The sequence below is a fragment of the Athene cunicularia genome, assembly GCF_003259725.1.
Source record: "Athene cunicularia isolate RWA chromosome 8 unlocalized genomic scaffold, athCun1 chr8_part1, whole genome shotgun sequence".
Taxonomy (NCBI): Eukaryota; Metazoa; Chordata; class Aves; order Strigiformes; family Strigidae; genus Athene; species Athene cunicularia.
In genome coordinates, this window is record NW_020799109.1 from 19,305,331 (window position 1) to 19,318,409 (window position 13,079).

A 13,079-nucleotide genomic window follows, 5' to 3' on the forward strand; every position below is an offset into this window, starting at 1 on the left:
AAAAGGGCAGGAGGAAGGTGAGCAGAGAAGTCATCCGTTGTGTATCCTAGAACTAATGGAACACACTTCTACAAGCAGGTTTAAAATGAAGTGTGTCCTTAAATGTGGGTTTATATCCACAATATGTTTTGGAGACCAAAGGCTTAGAAGGATTCAGAAAACAGATAAGGAAAACAAAATAGATCTGTAGATGTTTGTTAAATGCTAAGGTCCCACTTTTGGTTCAAGAAATTCCTTAGCTGTTAATAGTTGGAAAGTGGGCTGGTGTACTGAATGAAGTACTGCTGAAGTCTTGCCATATTCCTTAAATCTCTGAGTAAGCTTGCAGTGTTAACTGGCAACTGCTTTTTTTTTTTTTTTTTTTAAATGTTGCAATACAAATAGGTTTGATCATGTTCCGTTGGTGACACCTAATGGAGATGTTTTGATTCAAGATCTTAACTTTGAGGTAAGTTTTTTTTAATATCATAGAAAATTACATTCATATAAAATTTTAAAGTGAGTATGATAATTTCAGAGGTAATCTGATTTATAAAAAAATGCAAACAAAATCAGAGAGGTACTCATGGTGTGTTTAAATCTGAACAAAATTAATCATATTAGGTAAAAAAAAAAAAAAGGCAATAAGCTATTTTCCAAAAAAATGTTTTTGTTAAAAGTGTTTTCTTCCAGCTATAATTGGAAAAAAAAAATTTTGGTGGAAATTACTCATTGTAGTGTCAGAAAGTACTGTGTACATGCCTGTGAGGATACCAGCTTGTCTTATTCTTTGTAGAAGCTTTCAACAGTGCTTTCTTACTACCCTTTTAATGTGTTGGCTTTGCATTTTTAGGTTCGATCTGGTGCAAATGTTCTCATTTGTGGGCCAAATGGGTGTGGGAAAAGCTCACTTTTTCGTGTCCTTGGTGAGGTAAGGGAACTTTTTAAAATAAACAGAGGAGAATCCAAAGCACTGTTGTAATTGGGCCTTTTTTGGTCAAGTTTAAACTTTTTTCTTGTTGCAGCTGTGGCCTTTGTTTGGTGGGCGTTTAACAAAACCTGTAAGAGGAAAGTTGTTTTATGTTCCCCAGGTGAGGCAGAGTACTTTAATTGACAATACTATTCTTTTTCTTCCTACTTTGACTGTGCTTAGAAATATCTGACATACCTTTTTGTTCCTAACTGTATCTCAGAGACCATATATGACTCTTGGAACTCTCAGAGATCAAGTTATATATCCAGATACTTTAGAAGATCAGAGAAAGAAAGGGATTTCTGACCAGGTAATAATGATTAGTTCATTAACACCTTGTCTTGCCTAAGATGAGTAATGCTTCAGATTTAAAAATACTGAAACTGCTATTAAAACTGCTGCATTTAGTTTGTTTTTAATATTTATCAGGATTGATAGTACACCTGTGTAATAGTATAACCCTTTATAACCTTTTACGGTCGTTTTTTGTTAAGTTCACTTAAGGTCTCTTTGTCTTTCCTGTTCCAATAAAAGGTGCTGAAGGAGTACTTGGATAATGTCCAGTTGGGTCAAATCTTGGAACGTGAAGGAGGCTGGGATAGTGTTCAGGACTGGATGGATGTACTCAGCGGGGGAGAAAAACAGAGAATGGCAGTATGTCTCAAAACCATAAGTACTTGTTTGTTCTTTGTTTACCAAATATTAGAGAAATCCCCAAAATGTGAAATACCTGAATACTGAGAAAACAACATAAACCAGTGTTTATTGTACTTAAAATTTAATAGGAAATGTTGACCCTTTACCGTGTCTTACACTTTGATTCTATAAACAGAAGTTCTGAAATACTTGTTTTTCAAAAAAAAAAGTGAAGATAATATATAGCTCAGATTTTCAGGCTTCAGTGGTTGCCAACTTAAAAGAAATTCCCTTATCACAGTAAACTTTTGGACCCTAATTCTTAGTTAACTTCTAACACTGCATTATTGGTTGTAGTTCTGTATCCACAGTAGATTTTTGGTTTGCATTTCAGATGGCAAGGTTATTCTATCATAAACCTCAGTTTGCAATTCTGGATGAGTGCACCAGTGCTGTTAGTGTTGATGTAGAAGGCTACATTTACAGCCACTGCCGAAAGGTAAGTTCTTTTATTTTTAGAATTATATCTCTGTATGTTAAAAAGGTGCACTCTTCCTTACACCTAGTGCAGATTAAAAATAATAATTTTAAAAAAGCTTAGAAGGGCATGCAAGAACCCTTTATACACACTAGAATTCAGTAATTGTTTTGTACATCTAAATTGTCCTAAGACTGTATGTGGCCTCTGTATACCAGAGAACTGTTACTAACTGCTAAGTAACCTTACTTTTCCAGATAAACTTCTAGAATGTCAAATGAGGATCAAATAATCTAAAATTCTATACTCTTTTGTTAGAGAGGTTTCTTGTGGCCAGGGCAACAGAAGCGAAGGGTTGGAAGTTAAAATTTCCATCTATTTTGAGATAGAAAAGCCAAGCACTCTAGGAGAACATGATATTAAATAGTTTTCTTCTTCCTTTCCCTCTTATACTCACCATTTCAGATTCTACATAGTGCCATGTGAAATATCAGTAAGATTCGATTTCACACCCCTAGCCTGGGAAAGAATGATCTTGAAATGACATTAATTATTGAGTAGTAATGTTCTCAGAATGGTAATGGAGCAAAGCAGTGCATCCACTGAAATATGTGCTTGAAACTTGAAGTTGGAACTTAAGGAGCCTTTTGTAGTAGTAAATAGACACTAGATGAGGACTCTGGAGAAGAATGGACATTATTTCTTTAACTAATGTTACCACATTAATATCCATACCCTGACAGTCTTCTATGTCTGTTTTGCATATACTTCTTCTATTAACTTGCATGTTCATTTGTACCTTTGTTTTAGTTACTGTTGCTGAGTGGTTAATGCATGTTACTGAAAAATAGAATTCCTGGTTAAGTTGTCTTTGTTGAAAGAAAAATGTTACCCTGTTTTATCATCACCATTTTGTCCTTTGATTGATGCTACTGTTAGGGATGCATAATTAACTGAGTTGCAAGGAAACTAAGATTATTCACCTTTAAATTGTCCCTTTAAGTTTATAATTCATTAATAGCTTTTGTGGTTTTGCGTTTTTTATTGTTAAAGTAGACTTCCAGTCACCAGGTTTGTTGATTTACCTGCTTCCTACCTTAACTCCTTTACCTGGTTCATTCTACATTTTGCCAAATCATTAGGAGCAAAGGAATGGTAAAATCTATTAAGAAAGATAAATCCCTTCTTTTTTGTTTTTAACTGCAAAATCTTGTGTTAAGGCTATGTATGTGTACTGTTAATAATAGAATCTGGAAGCTTGTGTTTATAAATTTAAGCTCTTCAGCTGATACATGCTGAAAAATAAATAGCATCTAACTCATAAGAAAAATTAACTGCTTTATTGTGTGTATTTTCTTTATGTAGGTTGGCATCACTCTTTTCACCGTCTCCCACAGAAAGTCACTCTGGAAACATCATGATGTATGTAGTCTTTGCTTTGGCTAAGGTATCTGTAGGTGGTAGGGGTTTTGTTGTTTGACTTTCTATTAAATTGACTTTGCAATACAAGGTGTTCTCATTTTACATCCTAATAGTTCATGTTCTGTCTTTTAAAAAATGTTTTATTTTCATAATCCAGTTGCACTATTTGAAATATTCTTATGATGCTATTTATGAAGGGGAAAGTGATCAGAAATCCTTATATGTACTGGTAAAAGTAGGCTCAAAAATATGAAAGGCTCACTAGATACTTAAGCTGTCTTTCTTAACCTCAAAAAAACCTTTGAATCAGAATCCACTAAGCAACATGGAGTTTTTGCTTTCAAGATACCTAATGTATCTACACATTTTAAAAAGTTCATCTCTAATACATGGTCGTCTTTTCTTCCAAACTAAGACTTTACTCTTGTTATTACCTTTTTTGCGGACAGACTGTATGTATGTGAATTAACACACAGGGATGAATGTGTACCTTAAGTATATTGTCACAAACTCCAAGACAGTAGTGTTAAGTTTAGGTGTGACCATTAGCAGACTGATGGATGATATGAAAAAAAGCTACCACAGTGTAACATTTTTTTAGAGGCAATTGAATTTAATGAAACATGAGATGGGAGAGACTTGCCCTCTAGCTGGCTGAGTTTAAGATTTTGCATTAAAACTACTTCAAAATATAATTTATTTAGGCATTTCTAGACCTAGAAACTTTTAGGTGGTTGATAACATGTTCTTTTGTTTCAGTTTTACTTGCATATGGACGGCAGAGGAAACTATGAATTCAAGAAAATAACTGAAGACACAGTTGAATTTGGATCTTAAAGTCATGAACTGAACTGCTACAAGAGACTGATGATTACAGGAAGCGTGTAGAATGACAGACATTGTACACTAAAACTACTCAGCTTGTTTCTTTAAACAAAGTAACTAGGATAACCCAAAACAAGCTGTTAAGCGTTTACTATTATGTAGGATATTGCTAATTGTGTATATGTTGGTTTAATTATTGATATGTACTAAGAATGTCCTTATTCTTGTGGTTTAAAAACCTGCCTAAATTAAATTGGGCTTAAATCAGTGTAACCTGATTCATCCTGGGATGCAAACCATTTGAAATCAGCTGATTTGACTTTTGTAGACCTTCTTTCCCTTCAGTGAAAAGCCCTGTTAAAATTAGGGTTGCTACCTCTCTTATTCCTGCGAAGCAGTCTTGGATTTTTGCTCTGTTCTATGCATATTTCTGAGTTATGTCACATGGTACAGGACATTTTTCCCATCGTCAGGTCTGTACCCAGTTAAATGGAAGAGCCTTTTCCTTGACCAAGCCTTGTGATGAAGCCAATACACCCTTGCTGATGGCTGGACTGAACTTAAAAGACAGAACTAATTCCTTCTGCTAAAAAAAATTAAGCTTGTTCTTTGCTGGGTTTTGGATTCTCTTTAACACCTGTCTGTCCATGCAATTCTCTCTGCTGCTCAGCAATCCCATTCTTTCTCAGTTTAGCAAGAGCTTTATCCACCCCCCACTCCAGCCACCCTTTTTCTGTCAGAGAAGTACTATGGTAATGAATAGCTCAGAGGAGGTTGAGGGAGGAAAGGTCTGACCAAAAAAAAAAAAAAGGGAAAAGACAAGTGATGTTCCTTGTATCAAACAATCTTGTGCATGTTTTCAGTTCTGATGAAATGAATGACTACCACAAGTAGAAACACAGAAAAGAATGTTAGTCCAGTCATTATACTTTTGAAATCAGTAGGGGTTAGAATGGACTCAAAAATGTTAATCTGTTAAATAGCAAAACTGTTATTGGTCCTTTGTGTGTTCAGTCCTGTAATACATTAGTTGATTTTTCCAAGTTCTTCCTTTTCTCCCTCTACAAAAAATTGGATCTCCTCATGGTTTTAGCTGTCCTTCCAATCTGAGTTTTAAAGTAAGTGATAATGGTACTTCCTGTTTGGTCTTCTAGGCTGTGAAGCCTAAAATGACGCTTTCAGTCTTCATGTTTATTCTCTTACTTGTCATGAGGTATCATGATTTCTGATACAGAGTATTCACCAGCGATTCTCGTTGTCAGCTAAGGGTCTCTAGTCTCTGCTTGTTTTCTTGTTCCAGCTGCCAAATCCCCTTGAGGAAACCAAACTCTTAAAATAGTTTACTGTAAGCATTTTTTCCATACAAAATGATTACTGTGGTTGCTGTGTGACTTTGACAAACATGAATGTAGCAAGGTGATTTTTCTGATCAGGGCATAGGAAGGTATAACTCAAACTGGATTGCTGCTTAGGCTTTAAAACAAAAATTTACAATACCTGTTGTGCAGTGAAGGTCTACTAGTTTTTTAGTGTTCCATGTAAGATAGAATATAGGAATGCACTACATGAAGGCATGCATAAAATATGCAGTAAATCTGTTCTTTGCTCATCTTTTATCAAGGGTTTAGATTAAAAACAAACCCAACCTTTTACAAAATGGAAGTGTACTTGGATGCACTGCTGTCTGTTAATTTTTACCCAATTTGATTACTCATCTTTCACATTGAAATTGCTGCCTGTTAATATTTTTCCCTTATATCCTAGTTCTTGCCCATACCTATCAGTACTAGTACTCTTTCATAGTACTCAAATGCAAATGGGTATCTTGGTATAAAATCTAGCAACCACAGTAGATTCATAGAATAATGCATCAGTGAAAATCAAAGAGCCTTTCAGAAGCATGGTGTACTCAAAAGAATAAGGTACCAGAATAAATTTTTGTGCTTGGTGCACTAGAAGACAAATAGATATCTCATTTTACTAATTTTTTTCTGGTCATTCAGATTCTCACATCAGCCATAATGTAGCAGTTAGCAACATACTCTATGTGAGGTGTGGTAGTCTTTTTTTAAATTGTAACCGTGAAAATAGGGATGCCGGATAGTTTGTTGTGGGTTTGTTTTTGGTTTGGGGGTTTTTTGCACAAATGCAACTTCTACTCTTGGAAGTGATGTTTTAATAGCCTTTTAGAGACAAAGAAAAAAAAGTCTCTACAATGAGAAAGTTGCTATTATCCTTGTGACTAGGACAGACTTTGCAGTGGAGTAGTGAACTTGGGATATTTTAATGTATTTTTAACACTGACAAGCAAAACCACACACAACACACTTATATAGCAACCTAGCCACCAATCCCAAGGTACTTTACAAGTCAGTTGGTTAATAACAGAATTTTGTGTCATCTCAGATTTATTTTAAAAACTAAAAATTGAAATTAAAAATCCCAGCTCCATAACAAAGGAGGAATATCTTTGCCTTTAGATGCCATGAGGTTCATTGAAACTGAGGATGCTGGCATCTCCTTAGGGCCAGGATTTAGTGTTTCTAAATATGCTGGAAGGAAAGAAAAATATTCTGCGCTTGATTCTGAGAGGCTTATAAAGAAAGTATAAAAAAAGAATGTTTTAGAATTATATTCTTAAAAGGCCTTACATGGAAGTATTTTGAGATAGGCTTGGTCTAATGAAAGATTGTTAAAAATCTAATTAAAATGATCCAAGTCTCAGTTCTGTTGCAGAATTGCACTGTGATACTGTATTTTAGCTGTTGGGTCTTTTTAATAGCACAAGTTGGAAGTCTGTAAATTGGAATTCTGAACTATCTTAGTAAGACAAAGTACTGATGAATATTTTCAGTCTCAACCTGTTGGTGCTTTGAAGATGGTACTGGTAATAGTCAGATGGCTGCATTTCAGCAGTGGTGGGAAACATTCCTGTATGTAAATACTGTAAAGTGCTTTGGAGGGGGAAATGGCGCTATATAAATGTAAGACATTAAGTGCCTCTGAAATAATAATAAATCTAAAGATAAAATAATATCTAGGCTTTTTATGTTTCTTGATGATGTGATTAGGAATTTTGTAACAACACAGTGAATTCGTATTCAACGTCCAAGTTAGTTAATGAGTCAACTAACTTGTGTTCAGGTTATGAAGTCTATAATAATGTGTGAAATTCACCCTGGAATCAGCCAGATTATGCCATCCAGTTGAAGTACTGAGCTCATGGTTTTTTGTTAAGCCTACAAGTTATGTACGTAGAGCAATTGGATTATAGGTATGTTAATCTGTTTTAAGTCTGTACTGATTCTGAGCTCTCTTCTCTCTCCTTTGTCCACAGGACATTTCTTTTCCTTTCAAGTTTATTGATTTTTGGAAGGGTGCAAGCCTGAATAAGGTTAACATAATGTCAGTATTTAATGTAGTAATTCTTTTGAGTGCTCCTTAATCTTTCTACTCTGAGAAAAATAGACTAATCACACTCTACCTTTATTGTATTTGTGATTTTTAGTGTTTTTCCTTTGTTGTGTGGGAGACATACAAGCTATTGGGTTACTTGAAACTCAGTAGTGTAAGAGTGAAACTAAGATATGCTTGAATGAACTGATTTTAAGGGTCTTCTCTTGTTTAATGCTAATTAGTACTAATTTTTTCTTCTCTTAGTTGAGATTAGTTATGCAACAAGTGTGTTATGTGGCATTCTTAAAGGGTAGAGCTCCCTGTGAAAGGAAAGGAGCTACCTTTGAAAGGTTGCTCCTCAACCAAGGATGTAGTCTAAAAATATGTGTCATTCAACTTAGCTGGAGAGGAAGAAAAAGGAACTTCTGTGTTGTGAATGTGTTGTTTAATACTTAATTCTAATACTTAAATTTAATATTTAGAGCAGTGTGAAGTTTGTTACTTGTTCAAGTCTGGGTTCTCAGCTATCCAACTGCTTGGTATGTACACCTCAACGCTAATGTAGAGGAAAAACATCAGTTCTTGGAATGGTAGAACTGAAACCACGGAGGAACGCGTTCAAACTCCTTTTCAGGGATCAATCCAGCATCGTTTGAGGATGTTCAGTAGACTTGGTCCAGTATTTCTGAATGTTTACTAAAGCTCCAGACAGCTATCCCTTCTCAGCAAAAAATAAGCTTTCTTGACAAAGACTGTTTGGGAGGTGATAGTGCTTTCTACAGGACTAGCATGACACCGGAATAAGCTGCAAGATGAGCACAACATCACTGTGAACCTTTGTTGTCTTCCTCTTCCATCCCAAGTGCAAAGTGTGCTTCACTGCATAATGACTATTTTCTTACCAAGAAAACCCCAGCAGGAAATGCGCACAAAAATACAACCTACCTCTGACCCTTGTAGTTCTGGGAAAAGTTAGCAGTGTAAGCTGCCTCCTAGCCAGTATGCATATTGCAGGGAAGTTTCTTGCCCAAATATGGCACAAATAGAGGAGTAAACACACCTGGCTACAGGGTTACAGGCATAATACAAGGTTACATTTGAAAGTGACTTACTTGTACTACAATAAAAATCGGGAAGTATTGCCACTTTATTAGCTCTGTACTATATATACTACAGAAGATGACTAGTGAGAAACAAAGCAGCATGGAGTGCTGCCATGACACTTCCTTGACAGGCTTTTCAATTAAATTGCATTTAGTATTGACAAACTACTTGCTATGCTTCTGCAGAACAGGGAATTCAGTCTTCATGTTTCTGAAATCTATAAAGAAGAAATATGCTGTGGCTTAGGACTGGAGAGAAAGACCTAATTTAGTGATTTTTCCATAGAATTCAGCTCTGCACACTCAACAGATAATGGTGTGTCACCTAATCCTTGTTCTGAAGTGGTCTAGAAATATGAAAAAACCATTAAGATTGCCTATCATCAATATAGGAGTTAAAAATCCATTATTAAAGCTGATATATAAATTGTCATATATGCTACAAGATGTCCATGATAATGTTCACCTGAAATCCCACTGTGAAAAACAGTAGGGCAAAAATACTACCTTGGTTTTATACAAAAAATAAACTGCAACTTTTATCTGTTGAGAAGAAAATCAGCAGTGTGCAAGTCCAAATTTCTGCTTATAAAGCTGCTGTTAAAAACACTTATTTCTATTTATAATGTATTTGCTGCTTCATTAGGTGTAGATACCAGTTGGCTTGTGCCAGTCCCTTTCATGAGCATGGAAAGAGGTTCCTTGGTTTTATGTATCAGTGATGTGCTGCTCTTCTGGGAGGAGGTTGGTTGGTTGCATATTCCTTTCATATATTGTGGTTCCAGGCTCTTGCTAGTGCTCTGGATACAGTCAGATTTTTATTAATGCCTTAAACTTCACCTGGAAGTTTAGAGTAGCTTTGTACGTTACAGGTTTCTGTATGTTTGTTTAAATGTCTGATGGAACCCATTCTGTTGTGTGCATTCAAACATAAGATGAAAGTGGTTTCATCTTGAAACAGAAATAAAACCAAGCTAGGTTACTATGAAAGCAATATGTCTTTTACCCTCGAAAAATGTTATCTTCAAGTTACTCAGCCATTTTTGAATGGCTGCATCATTTTCTTTCCTTGCATGCAAAAGCAGAGCCAAATGACAGCCTGGAACTTCACAGACAGAAGCTGTCTTAAGGGAGTAATTTGAAAAATAGGACAGATTCAGAGTTTAAATAGAATAATATGCCTAAATATCTGGTGAAATACCATGGGGATTGACTTTGGAAACTCAAGACATTTCCCACTAATCCCGCAATGAATGCAACAGTGCAAGGGTAATCGTCCAACTGGCATTTTAAAATAGGAAGAAAGGGGAAGTTGGACTTTCCACTTCTGTGGAATGTATCTTTTTCAAACCAGGCTTAACAATCACAATCTCCGTTGCACGGGTTAGAAACCTTCACTCTTGGTGGCCTTTGGCAAGTCTGAACCATGAGGATTCAATACAATTGCTTTTACTGGCAAAAGGAGCTCTTGTGTGTAGTGCCCAGCCCCATTCCCTGCCCTGCTTGTCCACAAACCAACATCCTTATTCCCCACCCGTCCCTCGTTCTGGGAAACAAGTGTCATCCATGCATGATGCTGCACCAAAATAGAACAGAATTGGAAAAATGAAGTCAATGCTGTCTAGACAAAACTAAGACTGCTGAGATTGGTTTACTTAGATAAAAATAGGGAACTCCACCTACATGCATAAGCAAGTTTTCTGCATTAAAATAACTTTAGAGTTTGGCACAAGTCAGTAATTTTTTAAGCTTGACTATAGAAAGTTTGGGTAAAACTACTCTGGAAAAGACACTCAACGTATGCAATTGAAGAGGCATTCTTCTATGTAACCAAATACATCCTTTCCCTTAGACCGAGTGGTTTAGTGCAAGCAGGTACTAAAACTCATTTGAATAATTTTAATCATTGTGAATCATGACAGAGTCAGTAGTGTGATGATGCTCCCCAAAATAAGCTAGCCTTTGTTTATTTACTTTATGGTGGTTTTCTACTGCAGGAATGTATTTGTACAAAAGCAACAGAGCTTTTGTCAGAAGCTGCTAATGTGACAGTCAAACTGAAAAATAGTGAAGTACCTATAAAGGGGCAGATAAGCTGGCGTATTTGGGAAAATAATGGTTAAAAGAAAGGCATGTGTGCTGGAGGCTTCTTAAAACTCAGATGCAATTTTATATATTGCAACAGGACTTCACTGGCAAGCCAGGAGCCAGTGGCAAATTTTTTTTTTTGGAGCTTCGTAGGGAATTAAGGGCCAAGGTTAAATCTACATACTGACGGGTTTTTTTAACCTACAAATGCTAACTAGATAATTTAAAAGCTTAGGTTGTTTTTTTTTAATAGAATAGTTGTAATAGCCCTAAGTAGAGAATTTTGGAAAGGCTGCTTGAGGTTAGTGCTTCAATGTTCACAAAAATCTCTGCATGCTTAGGGTGTTACCTCTGTGAACTTACTCAAAGGCACGGGGCTGTGTCATGTTGCTGGGATAGAAGGTACTTGAGTAGGTGGGTCTGATAGACAGTAGTAGTTCCTGTGTACACCATATATTTTATTGTCCCTGAGGTGGTTATATAGTGTAGTGACCTGCTTGAGAGACTTGGTACAGAAGAGCATCCCCTCAGCTGAGACTTATTTCAACTTCTTGTATGTGTCACTGCCTCTAGAATGCAACGTCATTCCCTCAAAAGACTTTTTTGGGCTTGCTTTTTCAAGACAAGCTCAGCAGAACTCAAAGCATGTAAAGGCCAAAATAGCCCCAGTTACAAACACAGCTCCATTCCAGCTGTTCCTACTCGTGCCTTTCTTTTCCTTGCCCCTGGACAGATAGCATGTTATTGCAGTTCCAAACATAGCTTGTACTTCAGCATAACTTGCAGCACTTCTACAGCTTAATTTGTGACACATGCAGTAGTAATACATTTTCCAGTGCTCCTAGAAGACTTCAGTCCTTTCTCTGAGATTCTCAGTCCATTCCTGTGAATTAAAAGAGCAGCAAGAGGAATGTTTTCTCTTTGAAGCTTACAGAGGAAAGAAGTCCGATAAGAAGCTTAACATTCAGTGTGGAAATCTCCTAATTCTGAGCTACTCCTGAGTTTTCAGGGACAAAAGGAGGACTTTGTCAGGAGACAGGAGTATAGTTTTGTGCAGGCTTTAACACCATTGTGCAAACAATGGGTAAATAAGTACTTGTTGCTACATGCTCGATTGTTAACTGGGTCTTTGTTTCCAGCAGTGCTTGAAAACTGGACAAAACAGTATGTGTTTATAACCCAAGATCCATGGAGAACCTGGCAGAGGGAAGCAGGGACCAAATGGAAGACGGGGATGTTCAGGGAGAGAGCTGCTCCCACCCTTCCTATCGGATCTCATTGAGCGGTTCCAACTGTTGTCCTACATTATTAGGAAAGAGAAGATCTAACAAATTTCACATGCCTTTTTTCTTCAAATTTTGGTGAAATCTAGATTCAAACTGTGTATCATTGTTTTAGCAACTTAGGAAAATTTGGAGTGTAAACATAGCAATTATGCCTTTTTTTGCCACTTGGGGTCACCTTTTCTAGGCACATGAAATGTAACACCAGACAGACTTGCAGAATTAATACCGTAGAGATGTCTCACAGAGTACAAGTTGTATATGCTGTGTTGCTGTTCTGACAGCAGTGTGAAGAGCAGAGGAGGAACAGATCTGTGGTGCTTGTGGTTCTGCTACTATAGTGACAGCTGCAGCAGTGACATAGGATGGCATGGTTGCACCCTTGATGCTTTAGGGAAGCAATTGATGATGTTATGAATGAAGTGGAAAGATGAGAAATCAGAGTATCATCCCTGTGGAAACGTATGTATTTGGTGTGAACAGATCATAAAGTATGAAGGCAGCTGAGGGAAAATGTTCTGTGTTAATCAAGGATGCACTCTTTAAGAAAAACAAAGCACCTTTTTCCCTGGAATAATGAGTACTTTTTTATTGGAGTTAAGTTTTGTCATTCTAGCTCTTTCATTACACTAGCTTTTTAATTGAGTTATGTGATTACTGAAGAAATAATTAAAAAGTATTGTGATCTCACTGGGAAAACATTTCTCTGTTCAGATTAAAATGGCTTTTAATTAAACCTCTTTTGATGAAATAGTTTTGTGAATATAATAATGTCTGAGCACTTGCTATTCAAATATTTCTTGACGTAATAAGGTAGAAAACTTGAAAATAAAAATAGGAGAAAATGCATCAGCAAGGATAACAGATCTGAAACTGTGAATATTCTCTGAGTTCAG

The 13,079-nt window shown here is 36.3% G+C and overlaps 1 protein-coding gene across 1 annotated transcript in view; it reads left to right on the forward strand.

Annotated features, from left to right (window-relative positions):
- ABCD3 (ATP binding cassette subfamily D member 3) overlaps window positions 1–7,349 on the forward strand; it is a 32,362-nt gene extending 25,013 nt beyond the window's left edge. The window contains exons 16-23 of the mRNA XM_026853821.1: window positions 385–448; window positions 833–910; window positions 1,005–1,070; window positions 1,173–1,262; window positions 1,487–1,606; window positions 1,983–2,087; window positions 3,432–3,488; window positions 4,248–7,349. Of these exons, the coding sequence (XP_026709622.1) occupies window positions 385–448; window positions 833–910; window positions 1,005–1,070; window positions 1,173–1,262; window positions 1,487–1,606; window positions 1,983–2,087; window positions 3,432–3,488; window positions 4,248–4,325 (658 nt within the window). The 3' untranslated portion in view covers window positions 4,326–7,349. The remainder of the gene's footprint in view (window positions 1–384; window positions 449–832; window positions 911–1,004; window positions 1,071–1,172; window positions 1,263–1,486; window positions 1,607–1,982; window positions 2,088–3,431; window positions 3,489–4,247) is intronic.
- The last annotated feature ends 5,730 nt before the right edge of the window (window positions 7,350–13,079 follow it).